General features: G+C 45.6%; 3 protein-coding genes across 5 annotated transcripts; all 3 read left to right on the forward strand.

The window, feature by feature from the left end:
* Positions 1 to 378: 378 nt before the first annotated feature.
* On the forward strand, positions 379 to 13223 carry LOC109782200 (chromatin modification-related protein EAF1 B). 2 transcript variants are annotated; one of them, XM_073503068.1, is made up of 24 exons: positions 379 to 596; positions 1772 to 2006; positions 2098 to 2152; positions 2225 to 2313; positions 2406 to 3789; positions 3871 to 3990; positions 4904 to 5161; positions 5419 to 5604; positions 5784 to 5864; positions 6343 to 6397; positions 6491 to 7014; positions 7104 to 7148; positions 7259 to 7316; positions 7461 to 7633; positions 8168 to 8206; positions 8288 to 8368; positions 8698 to 8835; positions 9036 to 9152; positions 9520 to 9620; positions 9746 to 9970; positions 10076 to 10430; positions 11116 to 12304; positions 12350 to 12695; positions 12785 to 13223. In XM_073503068.1, the coding sequence occupies exons 2-23, from the start codon at positions 1918 to 1920 to the stop codon at positions 12622 to 12624; spliced, it is 5637 nt and encodes a 1878-aa protein (XP_073359169.1). In that variant the 5' UTR covers positions 379 to 596; positions 1772 to 1917; the 3' UTR covers positions 12625 to 12695; positions 12785 to 13223. The 2 variants fall into 2 exon arrangements, with proteins under 2 accessions (XP_073359169.1, XP_020196390.1); XM_020340801.4 differs by having other exon boundaries at positions 11116 to 12695.
* A 224-nt stretch (positions 13224 to 13447) lies between these two features.
* On the forward strand, positions 13448 to 14342 carry LOC109782201 (uncharacterized; the record flags this gene model as incomplete). Its single annotated transcript, XM_020340807.3, is given in 2 exon segments — positions 13448 to 13695; positions 13922 to 14342. Coding segments are annotated over 2 exon segments (669 nt in total), but the record flags the coding sequence as incomplete, so codon positions are not given.
* Positions 14343 to 14785: 443 nt separating this feature from the next.
* On the forward strand, positions 14786 to 18037 carry LOC120966562 (uncharacterized). 2 transcript variants are annotated; one of them, XM_040392757.3, is made up of 10 exons: positions 14786 to 15027; positions 15169 to 15207; positions 15291 to 15345; positions 15457 to 15530; positions 15626 to 15756; positions 15880 to 15946; positions 16141 to 16445; positions 16564 to 17046; positions 17170 to 17238; positions 17342 to 18037. In XM_040392757.3, exons 1-10 carry the CDS (start codon positions 15003 to 15005, stop codon positions 17399 to 17401), a joined length of 1308 nt encoding a protein of 435 aa, XP_040248691.1. In that variant the 5' UTR covers positions 14786 to 15002; the 3' UTR covers positions 17402 to 18037. The 2 variants fall into 2 exon arrangements, with proteins under 2 accessions (XP_040248691.1, XP_040248692.1); XM_040392758.3 differs by having other exon boundaries at positions 14880 to 15027; positions 15291 to 15359.
* The last annotated feature ends 2482 nt before the right edge of the window (positions 18038 to 20519 follow it).

Below are 20519 nucleotides of genomic sequence, written 5' to 3' on the forward strand. Positions count from 1 at the left end.
TCGCATCAAAATCCAGGCTCGTCGAAGAAACCTCATTAGGCCCGCGGGAGCCACATCTCACCATTGCTCATGCCAAATTCAAAACATCTCCTAATAATAGACCAAAGCCACTCCATCTCAAAACCACTCAAAAGAATCCAAAGAGAACAAAGTTCGAACGAAGCCGTGTCGAGCCAGGAAACCCCTGCCCGACCGGTCGGTCCCGTCGAGCCAGGAATCCAAAGAGAAATGCGGCCGGACCCGGACCCGGACTGGAGACCAGACCGCACACCGCAGCCGGCCACGACCCACGAGGGAGAGGCCGGGAGGTGGGGCCCGACTCTGACAGCGATCGAAATAAAATACACGCGCTGCCTCCCTCCTTGTCTCTCTCCTCTCGCCTGGCCCCCGCCCGTCCCCCGCCCGCTTTCCAACCCCGCGCGCGCGCGTCTCCGGCGACCCTCCGCGCCCCCGCGCCGCCCACCTCGCCGCCGCCCGCCGCCCCGCGCTCCCCCGCGGCGCCCGGAGGACCACTTCGACCCGCGCCGCGCCGCGTCCCGCCCCGCGCGCCTCCGCCCCAAACCCTAACCCTAGCTCCGCGGGCCGCGGCCCCCGAGGTACGTCTCACGCCCCATTCCTCCTTCCTCCGGCCCCGCGCCGCTGCCCCGGCCGCGCCCGCCGCGCCCGCCGCGCCGTGAAATGCCCGCCGGGCCGAGGGCCGCCGGCCAGGGCCGTGATCAGGCCCCGGCCGCATTTCACCCTGCTCCCGTTGCCGACGCGCCCGTGTTTCCCACCCTCTGACGGAGAGGGCGCGGCTGGAACGTCGCTGCCGTGCCCTAAATAATGCCCGCTTTGCGCCTTCAGCGCCGTGTAGTTAGTTTTAATTGCGGCATATACCCTAGCAGGCCGCAGGCGGAATCGGGGCGGTTTCCCTGGGTGTGTAGATTGATGTCCGGCACACGTGCACATATGTCGTTTGATGAGGCGCCTGACCGCTACCCGGTTCTTAATTGCGCTGTGCAGTCGCGGCATGGCGTGCGGGCAGAACTGGGCTGTCCGAGTGTTGCCGTTACGCCGAAGCATCACTCGCTGTTTAACTGCGACGCTGCCTGTCGTGGCACGCTTTGCAGACAGAATTGGGCTGTGCTGTTTTCCCCTTGGATATATAGATAGATACCCGAAACGTGTCCCAATGTTACCGTACCGCCGAAGCATCACTCGCTGTTTAACTGCGACGCTGCCTGTCATGGCACCCTTTGCAGACAGAATTGGGCTGTGCTGTTCTCCCCTTGGGTATAGATAGATACCTGAAACGTGTCCAGATGTTACCGTAGCGCCCAAGCGTTACTTGCTGTTTAATTGTGATGCCGTCGTGGCATGCTTTGCAGGCTGATTTGGCGGTTTTCTCCTTGGATATAGACAGATGCCCGGAACGTCCAAATATTACCGTAGCGCCCAAGCGTCACACGCTGTTTAATTGTGATTCCTTCCTGGCACGCTTTGCAGGCAGAATTGGGCTGTTTTTCCATTGGATATAGATAGATAGATAACCGGAACATGTCCAAATGTTACCGTAGAGCCAAAGCGTTACTCACTGTTTAATTGCAATGTCGTCGCGGCACACTTTGCATGCTGATCTGTCCTGTCCTGTCCCCCCCCCGGATATAGATACATACCCAAAATGTACTACCTGTTGTCGACCAGCCCAACCGTTGTCGTTATTGCTGTTCTATGCTTTGCCTTTTCTGTTTATTTACATTTACCTTCTGTCTGTTTCTCTCTTCTGTTGCAGCTATTGCCTGTGGTGGTTTGCGGGAAGATAACTGTCTCGTCGTAGACGCCCTGTCTGCGTAATTTCGCCGGCGAATCTAGCGGTGTGTGAGCGATGAATTCTTTGGCTTCTGCGCTACTGTGAAGACTCAGCCTGAGCCGCGTTCTATGGGTGGAATGATTGAATACGGCGTTAGTGTCAGTACCAAGTCTTCACCACGCAGTGTGGCCATTGAAAAAGCTCAGGAGGAGCTCAGGTGGGCTACTGATATAAGATCTCCCTGCATTTTTCTCTGGATGGTTGAGTATGGCAGGTGTATGACTTAACAGTGCGATTATGAATTTCAGGCAGGAGTATGATGTCCGTGAAGAACGGAGGAGGGAGCTGGAATTTCTGGAGAAAGTAAGTTTGCAGGTTATCTTCCAGATTGGATATTGCTGTTCCCTTTCTCTAATTACTCCTATTTTTTTACAGGGTGGCAACCCATTAGATTTCAAGGTTGACCGTGTAGAATCAATCAGTGTGCAGTCCACTTCTCTCACAGCGGAACAAAATGTGATAAGGTAATGATTGCTTCCTGAGCCCGATGTAGCATTTGATCACATTGCCATGAGTTGATTTAGAAGCCTCTTTTGTGCTGTCAATTGCATTGCAGCGAAGCTAAAGGCAGCTTTACGTTTGCTGCATCACCTCGTGGGGATTCAGTTGAGAGTAGTGGCAAACCAGGAAGCTCACTGTGTCGCGAAACCAACACAGCAGATAATCTTATGCTTTTTGGTGGTAATAACAATGGCGTTGTGAAGGAGAAAGTTGTAAAGAGAGGATCCAGAAGAGCTAATGTAGCTCAACCCAGACAGTCTGCTGAGGGCCACAACAATGTAAAAAGAGCTGATGATTCTGGTTTGTCACGCCTTGGAGTGAAGAGCCAGGCATATGTTCGACGCAACAGGTCAAAGCAATCTAGGGAGAGTGCTAACGTGACTTCTGTTACGTCTCCTGTGATTCCTGCTACAGCTTCGGAACCAAAAGATGCAAGGGGTGTGGTCAAGGAAAAACGAGCAGATGATCTTGGTGTATCCTATGGTTCAAATTTAAACCAGGCAGGACCAAAGTGCGACAATGGGCCGAATAAAGCTTCTGACAAACATGTTACAATTGAGTTGAATGGGATTCAAGCCGTCCGCAAAGGCCACCGCATAGTAAAGATCGAACCGGTGGAATATGACGAAATGGTGCCCAATTATGTGAATCGCAATCAGCAGCCTGATGAACGTGGGAAGATAGCTGAAGAAGGTGCATCAATAGAACCCCCTGATGCTACTTCAAAAGCCGTTCTAAGGTCATCTTATTCTAGCGCATGCACACATGATAAGACAGAAACATGTGCTGCTGCTGAGAAGGTTGGCAATAATCACCTGGATGAAGGTATGGCCCAAGTCCATGTAGGTGAACTGGATAACAGCAGTATGATTCCTGTCTCTGCTGTCCAAGCTGCCACTTTGCACAAAAATGTGACAGATCCATGTTGTGAAGACATTGCCAGTACTATTGACAATGGAGCTGATGATAATAATCCAGTTCCAATGAATATTGATGGAAAATCGCATGAAGACCCGGACATCAGTGGTATTTCTAGCAAGGCTGGTGGACAACTGGAACGTTCTAGCAGGCCTACTTCTGTGACTGGAAATTCTAGTCCTGTACCACCTGAAGTTAGTACTCGTGCCCGTGTCAAAGTTGAAATGGAAACTTTTGATGATGCAATGGTTGTACAGAAGGATACAAGCTGCTCATATCCAGGACAAATTGTGAACAATAATGGAGGTCCAGGTTTGGAGAGGATTGACAGTTGTCATGGGGATTCTAACTCCGCCCATCCTATCGTTATAGGCTCTGCTACTTTGGTTGATTCTACACCATCATTAAAAACTGATGGGTCGAAGGCGGAGAGTGAGATTCAAAAAAATGGGGAGAGCGTCAATAAGATGACAGACAAGGAACACGAAGATTCTATCCTTCGAGAAGCTCGTCTTATAGAGGTACTGTTAGGTGTTAGCGTTTTTTTAATCCTGTAATATTAGTCTTGTTCTTACAAGAGTGAAGATAATTTTGTACAATAGGTGAGTCTCAAGAGAGCTTGTGAACGATCTCCATGTAATATATCTTTAGAAAGGAGGAGAAAGGGTCACTGGGATTTTGTCCTCGAGGAGATGGCTTGGATGGCCAATGATTTCATGCAGGTATTTTCTAACTGTTCTTTCTATTTCTTTCTCAAACTTGCATGGAGGCACACTGAATCTGGTCGCTATTATTTCTGAAGTACTTGTACATTTTTGTCTTATGTAACAATGGGCCCCAAACTTATATTGAATTGCCGCTTTGGTCAGCTCCCTGAACTTGCAAAACTGTGTAACTTGGGTCGTTTACACTTTAATAACTTAGCTAAAGTGCAGTGGTTATGCAGAAGCAAATATTTGGCAATGAAGTTGATAATTATGGGTACGTTTGGGTTGGAGCCTAGAACAGCCCAGCCAAATAATTGGCGTTGACCCGAGCGCCGGTCACACGTTTGGATGGGCACCAACTATTTCACTTGCTAAGGCTCTTGCACCTCTCCAGTTCATCTCCACGCCAAATTGTTGGCGAGACAGCGGCAGCCAAATCGTTTGCCAATATATTGGCGTGCCATCGTAGGTGGGGCTAGCCTGGGCAGCATCGAAACAGACCCTATGTGACTTCAGTTTACTGCATCGATCGTTCACAGACCAACTTAAACGATCTGTGTCTGCGTAGATTGGTGTTAGCTTGGTACATTTGTCCAGTTGACATGCCACCACTTTTAGATAAGAAAAATTCATTGTACCTGCAAAATGCCATATGGATCTTTGATTTGATTGAACTGTATCAGTATTGCACCTCTATTTTACTCGTATGTTCAACAGTTTTAGCTAACTTGTAATAGTTCTAATGATCTAAATTGACACAATTAGCTTGTTTTGTGTGTACTACAAATTTAGGGGCCTGCCGAATTAATTTTCAGATTCGGGGATCTTAGTGATACTTCAGTTCTAGTTTAGGACCTCTGATCTAGTTTACTCATTTTTTTAGAGTTAGTCATGTTGTCCTAGTGCAATCTGACGGTCTGATTAACAGGAACGCCTATGGAGAATTACGGCTGCATCTCAAGTGTGCCATTGGATTGCCTCCGATGGTCTGGCCAAGTTTGACCAAGCAAGCATTCTTAGAAAGCAGAAAACTGTCAGTAGAATTCTTGCAAAGGGTGTCATGAGTTTTTGGCGTTCAGCTGAGGCTGTCCTAACTACTGTTGAAACATCTAAAGTGATGCAAAAAAATAATTCAAATATGCTAGGAGAGACAAAGCCTACTGGAACCAAAGCTGAGAAACAACAGGTATGTAAAACTAGTTCCAAGCAACATTTTGTCGCGGTTTGTGTTTATATGTTTTCATGACATGGCACATGTTCCTTCTTAGTACCAGCATATTGATGGATCTTTCTGGCAACTGAGTAAAATATAATTCGTTAACAGTTTCATCCTCATAAAATCATGTCTTGAGTACTCTATTGGAATGTAGATCACATCAGGCATCACCTGATCCTGATGTGTCTAAGATCTGTGATGTTGACATTATCTGTCAATTTGTATAGGGCAATGAAAGCTTGGAAGCGGAACAGTCTATACATCCTCTTCGATCTCATATTCAGGATTATGCAGTTCGATTTCTTGAATATAGCAGTCAGGCTTCTGATTCTGCTGTGTTGACTGAAGCACCACCTACACCTGACAGGCCGAATGACTTCGGCATCTTGAAAGTGTCTGATCAACTTTCACAGGTTACTTGCCACAACTTTCTGTAGTGTTGGTGATTAAGTTTCAGTACTTCCTTTTTGCAAGACATCTCATGCTAAGTGTCCTAATAAATACCCGTAGGCACAGTTACCCCTGTCTCTCCAACTAGCAACATGTATGCATTTACCTCAGCAGCGTTGTTTTCTGTTTTTTTCCTCTGTAGGGAAGTCTCTTCTACACAGTACCACCTGGTGCAATGCTGGCATACAGGGAGTCCATGGAATCTCTTTTCATGTATCATAAGGTGAATATAAGCTTTATGCATGCTTCTCAAGACACATAATGAATATACTCTGCTTTTTTTTCCTTTTAGTTTCTTCCTTATGTTTGTCACCTACATGGACTGACAGTATCAGTGTAAGCAATAACATAATTTGTTTCTTCCGTCTTGTTTTACCTTACCGGAGTACTGTATGAACCACACCATGGACAGACACATATATTTAAGCAATTATCAAAACAAGACATTTTAGCACTTCCATGGCCCAAATTGCTGCCTGTGGAGGTCTTCTGTTTCCATCACTGTATGAAAAACCCCTCTGAATTTCTTGTTATCTGGTTACATTTAGTTCATGCTTTGAAGTTCTGTACTGCCTGGATGCCAAGAGAAGTTTTCTAGCCGTTTTTATTTTTTAGACATTACCCAGCGCTCCAGAGTTCTTTAATTTTTGTCTGTAGCACTTTATTTGTGGAAATATGTTTAACAGAGTTAATAATTGCAGAAAATTGGCAACACTGGACTTGATTATGAGGCATCTGCATGTGATTCTGCTGCAGGTATTATTTATCAGTACCTCAAGTTTTTTCCTATCGTATTTGTATGTATCTCATGCTCTTACTAATGCTTTAGCCTTTTATATTTTGTTTCAGGGTGGGCTCAGGATAATGTCTATGAGGATGAAGGCGAGGCTTCTACTTATTTGTCACGAAAGGGTCACAAGAAGAAACACAGTATGCAGCAGAGGATTAATGGTTCAAGACCATATGAAACTGATGTGTCTTATGATCCGCGCTTGGAAAGCAAGGCAGGAAACCGGCAGTTTGTTTCAAATGGCAAAAGACCTTCATCTTTTGTTGGAATTCCTACAAAGCGCATCCGCACAGCCGCCAGACAACGAGTTGTAAGCCCATTTCCTGCTAGTGCTGGTGGGACTCCCCAAGTCACAAGTAAAACAGATGTTTCAAGTGGAGACACAAACTCCTACCAAGATGATCAAAGTCCATTACATGGTGGGTCCTCCGCATGGAAAAATATGGAATATGAATCAACAGGTGATTTTGACAGACATGATGGTAGCGAAGCATGGACTAAAGCTAACAAGAAGAAGAAACAAAAGAACCCAGGATACAAGACTGCTCAAAATACAGCCAATTCACGTGCCGCTGCTGTAAAGGTTAATTCCTTAAGCATGCTCCCCATTTATTATTGCTGCTTGGGATGTTTTATCCGAGTAATATTTTTTTTCTTCTTCTGATGTTTCAGGGACGGATCTACGATCAGAGATCGCAAGTTAATCAATATGAGCAGGTCCTTTTTTCTCCCAGTTGTTGATATCAGTTGCTGAGATATTCGTTTATTCTTTTTTAGTTTTAGTTTAGTTTGGTTAGACTCAACACTAAAAAACACTTCCTGTGCAGAAGGATTATCTGAAGAAGAGACCAGAGACCCAACAATTTTATTCAAATGGAACAATTGGTACTTCCATGCTCTCTTTATATACATGGCGCACTTGCGGCCTATGTCATACAAGAATTAACTATCTGCTCTTCATGTATTTTGAGAGAAAACTTAAATAGCTCCTAACATGTGGATGAATGTCATGTTTTTATGTTAAAATAGTTGCAAATGGTGGTCAACATGCTTCTAAGAAGCTTAAAACGATGAAGCAAGGGATATATATTAAACAAGAACCTTCTCAAGTTCCATCACAGATGAGCAATATGGCGCCTGCTAATAAAATTATAAAGATCATCACTAACAAGGACCGTGGGAGAAAAGTGAAAGCGCTAAAGGTATATCATCTCTCTACATTACAGTCACATTCCTTTCTCTTTGTTTGCGTATACACTATATGGTCACCGTCGATGAAACCTTGTCATTTATGATGGAAGGGAGGTTTGACTGGTTGTGCTTCCATTTATTTTTCTTTATATACCCTACTCTGCTGGAGTCGTGCAAGAATAAGGTTTCATTTGATATGCTTGGCAGTCCTTTTGCTACCAGCAGTAGAGAAACATGCTACTCGTAGATATGTTACTGACTAGTCAGGATAGGTCCAGCTCAGGTTAGATAAGCAAGCTGTATTAAGCTGTAGTTGTTTCAGTTGTGTCGTAGAATAACAAGATATAAATTAGAAAACTTCATTGAGATATATTGATTGGTAGATGAAATACTTTAGTTTGTTGGACATTCTTGTGGTCTATATATTTAGGACGAGATGATAGTTGAAAGTCTCTTGTGATTAAGCATCATAGTGTATGGGTAGCACATCCTGCACACGGTTAATTTTCTATGTTGCTTACTGAAATGTTGTATGCTTTTGGCAGATGTCATCTGGTGGTGGATGGTCAAACTTCGAGGATCAGGTTCTTGTTTGTTTGAATTAGTAACTTTTCCTCTTTCCACTTCAGTTTGTGGTAATGACCCAAATATCTTAAATATTGCAGGCTCTTGTTGTCCTTGTCCATGACTTGGGTCAAAATTGGGAATTAGTAAGCGATGCAATCAATAACATTGTGCAGTTCAAGGTAGTTTCATGACTGGGATAAAACCTTTTTCTATGTCGTATATTTTTAATCATATTGTTCAAACATGTAGTATGAACTTTGATTTCTTTCCATTCCCTGGTTTCTGAGTATTTTTATTGGTTGGTACCATTCAAAGCAAGTTAGGCTTATTGTCACTCTTTGCAGTAACTGTATCTTTTCTTTACTCTAAAGATTATATTCTGTGGTCTTAAATTTTATCATAATAATTTGAGACACTGTTGTTCTTCCATAAATATATTTTCTGAGCTCCCTTTTTTTATGTAAGCAGTAGTAAAATTTATGAGTTCAATTGTATCCTATTTATGCAGTCTATACATAGACAACCTAAAGAATGCAAAGAGCGTCATAGGGTTCTTGTGGATAAAAGTTCTGGTGATGGTGCTGACAGTGCAGAAGACTCTGGTTCATCTCAACAGTATCATTTCACCATACCTGGCATTCCACAGGCATGTTAATAATTTCTTTTAATAGCATTTACTGCTTGACAGGGAGCACATATATAGAGTACACAGATATGCTGTTAAACCTTCAATGTTCTCTCTTTGATACTTACCTTTTCAATCTATGGGCTATGGTAAATATTCTTCTTTTTGAGGAAGCACAACAGACTTCAATTATCTAACATTGATCTTCTTATGCCCATCAGGGTAGTGCCAGGCAGTTGTTCCAGCGACTTCAAGGACCATTTGAGGAAGAGAATCTGAAGTCACATTTTGAAAAAATTATGCTCCTCATGCCAAAAGTGCTATCCAGGCGTAGACAGGTTCGCCTTCTATCTTTCTTCAAGGCCTCATACTTCAGCGGTATAATGTAACTATCTTTGTAACTTTTAAGTTATATTTATAGTGGAGGTCGAGTAAATCTTGGTATTTCTTGTTCTTTGTGAAGTCGGGTAGTTATTGCGTCATATTGTATTAGTTTTAGAATCATGCTTGTCTTTGTTTTACGTGCATAACAACAGCTATAATATGACACGTTAGTGGACTTTCTCGGCGCACTAGTATTTTTAACAATAGTTAGAATAATCTTTATGTTCTGTGAAATACAATTCACGTACCTTTGTTTTGCTGCTCTTACGTATACTGGTATTTTTCAGTGTTGCTTATCTTCATGCTTTTCTTGTGCCTTAGGTTAATAGCCGGGAGCTGAAGCCGATCGTGCTACCACATAGTTCTCATGTTGTTGCACTTACACAAGCATGCCCGAACAACTTATCTGGGGGCATTTTGATGTATGTGATTGTTGCTTTGAACTCTTCTTTGGATCTCACTTCCAGGAAATTGCCAAGATTTTTTCTTTCTTATATGCTATTTAATTTCTGTCATTTATCTTTGTGGTCTTGTCTATCTGTTACAGGCCACTTGATCTGTGTGATGTAAATCTGAGCCTCGATGCAGTCACACCTGGCAGTGGAAACCAGATTTCTCATGCAAACGGGATGACACTGTCGAATCAACATGGTTCTGCTGGTCCTACTACCACTCCTCCTACTCCCAATCCAAATTCGAGGTTACCAGGGTCTCCTGGTATGGTTCTGGGCAGCAACTTTTCGCCACCTTCAACACTGAGTGCTCCTTCTAGGTAAATGTTTCAAGTATCCTTCCTAGTAATTGCAGATATTATATGGAGTGCACGATAAATTTAATTTACAATGTTTTTTCTTGTTTCATGCAATTTCTGCTACAGGGATCCTCAGAAATATGGTGTTCCTAGACCAGCCTCTATACAGGGTGATGAGCAACAGAAGATTCAGTATAATCAAATGCTCAGTGGTAGAAATCTTCAGCAACCTGGAGCTGTTCCTGCAACAAGTCCTGGTGCTCGTATGATGCCTGGTGCTCATGGTGTTGGAATGATGACAGGGGTAAATCGAGGTATGCCTGCAGTCAGGGCAGGCTTTCCAAGAGCTGGTTCCCCAGGAATGCTGAATATGGCATCGACAGGAAACATGCCACTCAAAAGTGTGCAAGGAGTGCCAAATGCCATGTCTCCCGCTGGAAATTCTATGATGAGGCCACGCGATCCTATGCAGATGCTTCGTGTGAGTTTCCTTTTCTCTTTCATATTATTGAAACATCTAAATTGTTTACTTTCATGCATAAACAATTGCCTAAAAGCGCTTGTTTTTTATCTGTGGTAAAAAAATTCCATCCTTCAAGCTGTTTATGTCTTCAGATTCACGAGTGTTGCTTGCTGTTTGTTCTTGCAGAAGCTTTCGTTTACAAAACTTTGTAAACAAAGGACAGTCCTGCCATTTTTAAAAGTTTTCTGTGGAACATAGTAGCTATTTGTTGTAACCAACATAATTAATTATGTGACAAGTCTCTACATGTTTGAAACCTGCATAGTCTCTGCTATGTCAAGGTCATGTTTATTGCTACGTTTTGAGTTACTAGTTGCCTGCTTAGAAAATATTCCCTTGGTTAAGTAAATGAAAGTACCTTTTTTTATGAAATATTTGCTCGTATCATTTTCAGACACCTATTTGAAACACTTGTATGTCTTAGTGGTAGGACTGCCCTTTGTTTACACTGCATGACTGTCAACTACTAAAACAAGGTTTATTTACTAGTCATGCAACTTTGACATTAGATGGTAATAATAAGGTAACTGTTGTCCAATATTCACTAAACGAACTATGAAGCTTAAACTAGGAGTACTAAACTTGTCAGTTGTGAAATATTAACGTGATTCAGAGTGCTGATGGGATACTTCCTTTCTTTCAGCCTGGTCAGCAGCATATGGCGAGGCCGGAACACCACATGCAGGTTTCACAGGGAAATAGTCAAGCTGCCCATTTCAGCAGCATGAATCCATCATTCTCCAAGGCTGCAGCTCCTTCACCTCTTCAGCAAACCCAAAGGCCACATCAGATGTCACAACCACTGAACATGTTGGGTAACCCGCATCTTTCTCAGACCCAAGGAACCAGCCATCCAAGCCCACAGCAGCAGCCATATTCTACTATGCCTATGCAGCTGGCTAAGGAAAGGCAATTTCAACACCGTTTGGTGTCTCAGCAGCACAACAGCCTTCCTGTAGCAGGCGTGGTACCTGGTGTGCAGAACGGACCGCAGATTCAGCAGCAGAACCATGCATCTCCGGTCACTTCAACCCCTTCTTCGCAACCACTGCATCAGAAGCAGCAGTCTGCACAAAGCCCAACAGATAGCTCTGCACTTGCCAATCGACCTGCCAATGCTACAGAACCTAAGCAGAAGAAACAGCAGGGTCAACAGCAGCCTAGGCAGAATCAACAACAGAGGAACCAAGCTAGTCAACAAGCTAAGCTTATGAAGAGTCTAGGACGAGGAAACAGCACGGTGACACCTCAGACTCCTGCAGCCGACGCAACTCCACCCAGTGCTGTTCCTACAGCTTCCAAGAAACAAGTTCCTGACAGAAATCTGATGCAACATGGGCAAGGGTCCTCCGCCGGTAATAAAGCGTCAACAGCAGTTACACCTCAGCCTGGGAATCAACATAAGCTATATGCCTCAGTGCAGCAGCCTCCAAATATCGGTAACCAAGGCTTGGTGCAGGGTCCTCCTAGTCACACCGTCTTCGGTGCACAACCGCCCCCACTCCATTCCAGGTACCCGGTGACCACGCAGCAGCGGCCGATGAATCCAGCACAGAACAACATTCAGAGAATGATGATGCAACAAAGCCTCCAAATGAAGCCCGACTCTAGGATGGACGCACAGATGGACCAAGTCCAGCACAGTCAGGCGATTCCAGCTACACCTACATCTCACAGTTCAGAGGCAGGCAGCCCTGGGCTTTCAGCGCATGACCCAGCTGCAGTCACATCGACATCTAAGCCGCTCAACTCCCCAAAGGACAATTTTGCCGGGAACGAAACTTCAGTGCCGCCGTCGTCTAGCCAAGGCATGCTGCAGAGGCAGATTTCAGGTGGAACATCATCCAGCCAAGGCATGCTGCAGAGGCAGATTTCAGGTGGAACATCATCCAGCCAAGGCATGCTGCAGAGGCAGATTTCAGGTGGATCATCATCCAGCCAAGGCATGCTGCAGAGGCAGATTTCAGGCGGGTTGCTGCCTGTGCATGGACAAGAGGTGGGTGGCTCGTGGCACCACCAGCAGCTGTCTAGGCCGCACCATCAGCAGCTCCAGCAGAGACCAGTTGGTCCAGGCAGCATGTATGCTCCCCCAAACCCAGGGTCAGGTGCTGCGGGCAGCATGTATGCTCCCCCAAATCCAGGGCCGGGCTGACGGAATCTCGACACCGGCTGGTCGTATGCATGGAGCATCCCTTGTCTCTGAAATCCAAAGTTACTGTACAGGTACGCGCTTCCATCCCTACCAACTCGCCGGCATAGGTTCTGCATATTATCTCGCAACCTGATGTTTTGACGTTTCGTGTGTTTGTCAGGTGTCGGACCAATGTATGGGATGGAAGCCGCCGCTGACAGTGGTCCTGAACAAACCGACTTTTGCTGTTTTGTTGTTAGGTGGTAGATAAGAAGATGATTTGGCAATGCATTGCCACCCCTCCTTTTTGAGGTTGGTCGGCTGCAGTCAGTCTAGATAAGCGAGATAGTTTGATATGATGATGGTAGCTGGTGGAGGAGGAAGGAGGAGGTGCTTGTTGCGTGCGACAGCTAACTTGTGTTTTGTTTTCCGTGTCTCTGTCGGATGGATGATAGCCGGAAGGCTGTACATGCTGCTGCTTCTTGGTTGGTGGTAGAGTCAGTGTCTCTGAGTAGTGACTGTATAAACTTGTTGTCGTTTTAACTTATAACAGTGGTACAACAAGGAAGTTGATTATATGTCAACATAAAGTTGAAAGAGTGCCCCGTTTGCATTGGATCCATCCATCTATCGTTCAGCAGTGCTACTGTAATCTACTTGTACCTCACCCGTCCCGGCAAACGGCTGAGCTCAGCGGCTGGCTGTTCCATGCACTACTATTTTCCACTACAGATATGCCATCCAGTTGAGTCTAGATGCTCAGCCAGCGGTGAAGATGAACCGAATGAAAGCGATATCTGTACAGTACGGGGAGCTGGATAGCTTGGCAGATGCGCAGCGGTGAAAGTCCCAAATCAAGGAAAGGAAAGCGATATCTAGTCTCATCCCCGAACCCCCACCAAGTTCCACATCCACCATCTCTCTGATTGTTTCTTGTCGCCATGGCCGCCCACGGCAAGCCCAAGCCCAAGCCGCCCGGTGCCCCCTTGCCACCTCCGCCGCCTCCACCGCCGCCGACGGCGGCAGAGGCGAAGAAGGGCTTCATGCGCCGGATGTTCCCCTTCCTCCTCGCCGTCAACGCCTTCGTCGGCGGTCAGCACTCCATCCCGATCTCACTCCCCTCCTGTACTGCTACTCCGCGTGCGTCAGTGCCACTGGATTCGATCCTCTTCTCTGGAGTGGATGGGATCCAAGACGCCGGCCATGGCGGCCTCCCACTGTTGCAATCCATCCATTTCCCCCATGGGGTTTGCTTCTTTCTTTGGTTTGTTATTAATCCCTCTTCACCATCTCACATCCCCTGCTTGGCAACCTGCAGCCTACATGCTCGTCAGGACCTACTACAAGGATTCCCCGGCCAAGACCGCCGACTCTGCCGCTGCCACTGCAACGGCGTCGACCCCGTCTGCCACCGCCGAGTCCCCTGAGCCGCCGGTGGCAACGCCTGCCAAGGTGCTGCCGCCGATCCCCGAGGACGAGCAGCGCCGGGTCTACAAGTGGATGCTGGAGGAGAAGCGCAAGGTGAAGCCACGCGACGCCGCCGAGAAGAAGAGGCTCGACGACGACAAGGCCCTGCTCAAGCAGATCATCCGCGCCGACACCCTCCCGGTGCTCTGAGACCGGATGAATGGCTGAAGCTCACCACCAGATTGATCGATGTTGCTGTTTGCGTCTGTCATTGCTTTGCCTCATGTCTCTTCTCTGCTAAAGAGAATGGTTTGGTTGGACTCTTTAGTTAGTTGATTGTGTCGTGTGGTACTGTTATTATTATCATCTTATAAGTTAGTTCGACGCGGAGATGCCCATCTCGAGCTGCTTTATTTATGTGGATTTCTTGCTTGTGTTGCTCTATGCTTCTTCAAGATAAGGATTTGGTTCGTCTCGAACAAGATATTCAACTGACTGATTCATGTGTCACAAGTTTTTGTTTTCTGTGGTTGTGGATGCAAACTGATTCTTTGCAGCGAGCTTGCGGTGTTTCCTGTGGGTTTACCCTTCCTTTACTTTTCTCTCTTCTGTCTTCTTACATTGATGCCTCGGCCCAGCCTATATATTTCCTTGCCAGCAAAATTAAAATACAATGCACTCCTGCTGAAACTTTCAGTACAAAAACTAAGAAACTGCAGCTGGCCCGGGGCACAATTTCGTCCATTCAGTTAAATACTTGCAGCCCGGTGTAAGTGTCAGTGTCTATACGAGTGTGAATGTAGTAGGTCTGTGATAGCAACATCAGGAGCCAAAATTCAGCTCCTCCAGTGGCCCCAGGAGGCCTGGCTGGTGGTTACAGATAGCCACACATCCAAGCTGCCCTGAATAACATCCACTAGCTCGGCTGCTGCTCCTCCTTCCCCATTCTCCAATATCAGAATTGGAGGGCTTCTGGTGCAGCGCCGCGCTCAATGCCGGGCAGCATCCGAATCTCAGGCAAGTCATCCCCCCCCCCCCCCCCCCCCCTCTCTTCTGATTTGCAATATTTTTATCCAAAACTTCAATATGAATCGAATAACATACTGTTGTTCTGGAGGCGAGAACTGACGGTGTTCGTTTTTTGATTTTGCTGTGCAGACATTCGACCACCGGTCACAGCTCCACTCTTCTTGCAAGGTTTGTTGGTGTCTTCTGATTTCACTCTACTTTTCCCGTTACATCGGTTGCTGTTTGCTAATGTCGTATCATTTTGGATGCAGTTAATGTAGGGAAAAAAGAGTACATCGGAGACATAGGGCAAGATGGATTCTCCCTGTAATCCCATTCCCGTACCACCTTTCACTTGTTTTTACTTGCGTTTTACCTTTCTAATTCCACAAAATGCGCATCGAGAATGTATCTCACACCCAGATGATATATGTGCAGTCCTGTTACATCGATTCGTGATAGCATGGTGATGACGCTGTACAATGCAGACAAGGAATTGGTATCCAAAACAGGTTTATTTGTTGTTGGTTCATTAAGCCTTTCTTCTGTTTATCATCTGCACACCTGTCAGTTAACATGCCTCACTATTTTCTGTAAATCATCACAGAGGTGAAGACAAAGTTGATTGTTGAGTTGGGAACAATGGATGTTATTTTTACTCTTGATAGTGGAGGGACAATTATTCTCCAGTTGCAGTTTTTTCTCAGTGATGAAGATCGCAAGCGCATCCAAGAGATGGTGAGATGCTTCTTTTATGATTTATGCTATTTCCATGAAAGCTTGAAAAAATATTTTTCTTGAAAGGTTCAGTTTAAGTTAAAGTATACAGTATATGTGTTTTTACTGTTTCTTTTTATTCAGAGGAACTCTGTGATGAAAAGAAAGCAGCAAGAGCTACTTGGGAATGGCGATGAATTTTATTTCCAAGGTAATTTGGTATAAATTACAATTTTTTTTAAAACGCACATTTGGAATTCCATGGAACAAATTGAGCATTAGGTGTGTGTGTGTGTGTGCTCCCTGAATGAAAGGTTCAGAAAATTAGTCACCAGTTAAAATGCAGTTGATACGAACACCCTGCAAGAGTTCTGTTTCTTACAAATGGCTTTCAAATTTTATCAGAAGATAGCCCACTGCCTAAAGGGCATGCAGAAGATATCCCCGGCATCCCAAGCAAAGATGACCAATTGACGCTTCAGAAGAGCATGTCGTTGGATGATCTGAAAAATAGGGTCTTCTTCTCCGAAACAAGTGTAGATTCTGACATGGTGGCTTCTAAGGACATACCACTGCAAATTGGTGGCAATACTTCGATGCTCGAAGGTCCCATCGACATCGATTCCGAGAAAGGACAGGGTAAACCAAAGAGTAGATCAAGCAGCGTGGTGAAGAAGATGATAAGTGCCTTCGAAAGCAGCTCCCCACAGGTTCAGAATCCATCCCTATACAGAGAAACGATCGCCTTGTTGCTTAAATTCTTTTGTCACACACTGAAGAAAGTGCAGATAATATTACACCGACTTCTCAAGTTTGCCTGGCCTGCAGGGTCTGCCTTTGGTGCCAAGGATCAGATCAGAGAGCTCGTTGGAAGAGATGCCGTCGGTTTCTTCTTCAGAGACTTCCACCAACCCTTCACGCAAGCCTCCTACTCCCGGTGCATCAGTGGACGCTCCAGGCCGCACCCAGACAGGGCCCGGGCCAGGGAAGCAAGCCATGATCATCGGCAACAAGAAACCGAGCACATCTTTTGGAAAGACCGGCCCGTTAAACACACAAGAAAGCCGAAGACGGAGCTCCAGGCAGAGCGCAGGAGCGAGCGACATGATTCGCTCGGAGAAGCGGTCAGCGGAAAAGCGCCGGCGTCGCTCCATCTGCACCTACTCATCGGAGCAGCAGGTGAACCCTTGTGGTGCGACGTCTGTCGTCGCGTGGATCAACCATCCGCACGTCTGCATCACCACTGCGAGCAGGCAGCTGAAAGACATTGTTGACGTCGAGCACCTGAATTCCATGGAGAACTTAGGGCAGGTATGATGAAAACTAAACTGGCGTGATGCTAGCTGTATGCATGATGTTGGTGCTTTACTGCTTGTAGCTTCTCCTTGCTACTTGATCCGTCCTGATATGCACCGTCATGAACTTGTGGAGCAGGGCGCAGGTGACGGCGCGGCGCGGCGGTCTGATGGTTTCCCGGTGCTGAATGGGTGGTTGATTAACCAGGTAAGTATGTACTTACTGCATCGATATCTCCTCTCGCCGTCGCCAAGGCTTGTTTATTGAGAGTCTACCAGTGATATAACCTGGTAATGAAATGGCAATGCAGGGTGTGCGTGGTGTGATAGTGATCATAGCCTGCGGAGCTGTGTTTTTCAACAACAGGTGAAGAAGAACGCTCTTATATTTCTTTACGGAGGGAGTAACTAATATCAGAAGCTGCGACCGATGAGGCATTGAGATGCAGTGCAATTTGTTTGTGTTGACGACTTGCTGTTGCTTCATACTCCACCATGATGACTCGCAGTTCATGTCAGAAGTTGCGATGGGATGAGTGCGGAGTAAATATGTAAATCATACTGGGATGAAGATGAACTGTCAGGTTCTAGCGCGGCCTTCTGCCACCGCGTCCCTTTGGCCGTACGCCATGCTTTGGGATGTCTGCCCGGTGTTTGGACTTTGTGGTCAGGCCGGATGGTCCCGAGTCGCCTCGGTTGGTGCAAAAGACGGGGAGCTCTGAAATGAGGGAGGCTCACCACTAGACTGGACTGCTGTAGAATAATGAAGTTGTCACTGCCTGATTGTTGGTTTGGTTCCTCTCTGCTAAGAGAAAGGCTTGATTGGACTCTTTAGTTAGTTGATTGTGTCGTACGTGTGCTACTGTTATTATGCTCTTATAAGTTAGTGCGATGCCGAGAGGCCTATCTCGAGCAGTTTTATTTATGTGGACTTCTTGCTTGTGTTGCTCTATGCTTCTTCAACATAAGGATTTGGTTTGTCTCAAACAAGATGGTCAACTGATTCATTGATTCATTCATTCATGTGTTACAAGTCTTTTGTTGTTGTCTCTGGATGCAAACTACTAAGTACTCCCTCCGTCCCATAATATAAGAGCGTTTTTGACACTAGTAGTTCTCTGAAGCTTGAGTTGTTTCCTGTGGGGTTCATATGATTCAACATCACACATTTTTTTCCTTTAGTTTTCTCTGTTCAGTGTTCTTACAGTGATGTGCCAGCCCAGCCTATCTATTCCCATGTCACCAAAATTTTAAGTCCAATGCAGCATTGCTGAAACTTTCAGTACACAAAAGAGAGACAGAGAGAGTTACTGAAATATTTTCATTCATTCAGTTAAAACCCTGCAGTCCGGTCCGGTGTAAGTGTCATTGTGAGGGTGAATGCAGGCCTGTGATGGCAACAGCAGGAGCCAAAATTGAGCTCCTTGCTAGTGGCCACACATCCAAGCTGCTTGAATAACACCCACTAGCTTAGCTGCTGTTCCTTCTCCATGCTCTAAGATCAGAACTGGAGGGCTTCAGTGCACCGCCGAGCAGGCACTCAATGGATGCCAGGCAGCATCCGAGTCGCAGGCGAGTCATCCCTCTCTCATGATTGATTTATACTACTTTCTTGCATAAATTTAGAACAAGATATCAGTTCTACTTGAAGCAACAACTGATGGTGTTCGCCTTTTGCTTTTGCTACGCAGACATTCAACCACCGGTAACCACTCCACAACTCTTGCAAGGTTGGCATTCTGTGATTTTACCGCATTTTGCTTTTTCTTCATGCACTTTTCATTTTCTCATATTATTGTGTGTACACAAAGCATTCCATCCTTCAAGCTATGCATGTTTTTTATGTTCAGGTTCACGACTGTTGCTTGCTGTTTGGTATTGCACAAGCTTTCTTTTACAAAAAGATTGTAAACAAAGGTGGCCCCACCGAAGTTTCCGTTTATGAGCTTTGCGTGTTCTCTACCAATTGGTTGCTCCAGTTTTTTGTGTTAGTTCTTTGTTATGTCAAGGTTATGTTTATTGCTACTTTTTGAGTTAGTAGTTGCCTGCTTTAGGAAATATTACCTTGGTTAAAAAGTAGATGGAAGTTCCTTTTATGAAAAATCTGCTCATATATCATTTTCGTGCACCTTTTTGAAACAGCTGTATGTCTTAGTGGCATAAGTTTTTTTTGGACTGCACGACTGTCGACTGCCAAACAGGGTCTAGTTAGTAGTCATGCAACTTTGACATTACATGGTTAATAAAGTGACTCTGTTGTCCAATCTTCACTAAAGCTTAAACTATTAAACTTGACAGTTGTGGAAAATTAACTTAATTTCGTCAGCCTCAATCTGGATTAATGTGATGCGCAGAGTGCTGATGGGATACTTGCTTTCTTTTAGCCTGGTCAGTAGCAAATGTTGAAGCCGGAGCACGACCTGCAGGTTTCACAGGGCAACAGTCAAGCTGCCCATTTCAGCAGTATGGATCCATCATTCTCCAAGGCTGCAGCTTCTTCACCTCTTGAGCAAACCCGAAGGAACCAGCTACCCAAGCACACAGCAGCAGCCATATGGTATGCCTATGCACCTGGCTAAGGACAGACAATTTCAACACTGTTTGGTGTCTCAAGATCACAACAATCTTCTTGTAGCAGGTGTGATACCCGGTGTGCAGAACGGACCGCAGATTCAGCAGCAGAACCATGCATCTCCGGTCACTTGAACCATGCATCTCCGGGTTTGAGCGACTTGCAGATGCCCATATAGAGGCCAGCCGGAGCACGGTGGCTAGGATTTCGACCCAGTACAGGAATGGATGCCTCTCAAGGCCCGGGCTCTTGGCTCTTATAGTCACTAAATCAGTAAAGCATAAAGAAGGGTACAAGCTGTAAAGGGAATTTAAACAGCGACAATCGGACTAGTCTTGGCCGTCCGATCGCAGATCTATGTCAACAGCATCGTCTTCTTGGTGTGAAATGGTAATTGTTGATGGCGACCGTTGGATTGCGGATGGATGGCTGAGGAACGCTGCTGCTGCTGCTGGTGGTGGTGTTATGTGGAAGAAGAATGGATGCTGCTGCTGTTATTCAGATGGTAGCTGATTCGCTGCCAGCTCAACAATCGAGCCAGTCAGTGTGTTCCTGTTAGTGGATTCATTCTTGTTGGAGTTGCAATCTCACTCCCCCAAACCTACAATGTGTCGCACCTCCGCAATGAGTTTTATGTTTAGGTTTGTGAGTTTTGCTTTCTCTTCGTTATTCCACAAGCTTTCTTTTACAAAACTTGGGTAAACAAAGGGCCGCCCTACCATATTTACGTGAGGAACGAAGTAGCTTGTCGTGGTAACCAAGATAATCATGTGATAAGTCTCTGCATGTCTGAAAACAATGCCACAGAGGACTTGTTTATGAGGTTTTGTATGTAACATAGTTCTCTGTTATGTCAAGGTTATGTTTATTGCTTCCATCCATAAACCAGCAGAAGCATGAGGCATCATAAGTGCATG

The sequence above is a fragment of the Aegilops tauschii genome, chromosome 1 (assembly GCF_002575655.3).
Source record: "Aegilops tauschii subsp. strangulata cultivar AL8/78 chromosome 1, Aet v6.0, whole genome shotgun sequence".
NCBI lineage: Eukaryota > Viridiplantae > Streptophyta > Magnoliopsida > Poales > Poaceae > Aegilops > Aegilops tauschii.

Excerpts from the sequence above, each read along its gene's own strand:
- LOC109782200 (XM_020340801.4), top strand. The coding sequence starts at position 1,918 with ATGGGTGGAATGATTGAATACGGCGTTAGTGTCAGTACCAAGTCTTCA. Across the intron at positions 2,153-2,224 it reads AGCTGGAATTTCTGGAGAAA|GGTGGCAACCCATTAGATTT; the intron begins GTAAGTTTGCAG and ends ATTTTTTTACAG. Across the intron at positions 10,431-11,115 it reads ATCCTATGCAGATGCTTCGT|CCTGGTCAGCAGCATATGGC; the intron begins GTGAGTTTCCTT and ends CCTTTCTTTCAG.
- LOC120966562 (XM_040392757.3), top strand. The coding sequence starts at position 15,003 with ATGCCGGGCAGCATCCGAATCTCAG. Across the intron at positions 15,028-15,168 it reads GGGCAGCATCCGAATCTCAG|ACATTCGACCACCGGTCACA; the intron begins GCAAGTCATCCC and ends TTTGCTGTGCAG. Across the intron at positions 16,446-16,563 it reads TCGAAAGCAGCTCCCCACAG|GGTCTGCCTTTGGTGCCAAG; the intron begins GTTCAGAATCCA and ends CCTGGCCTGCAG.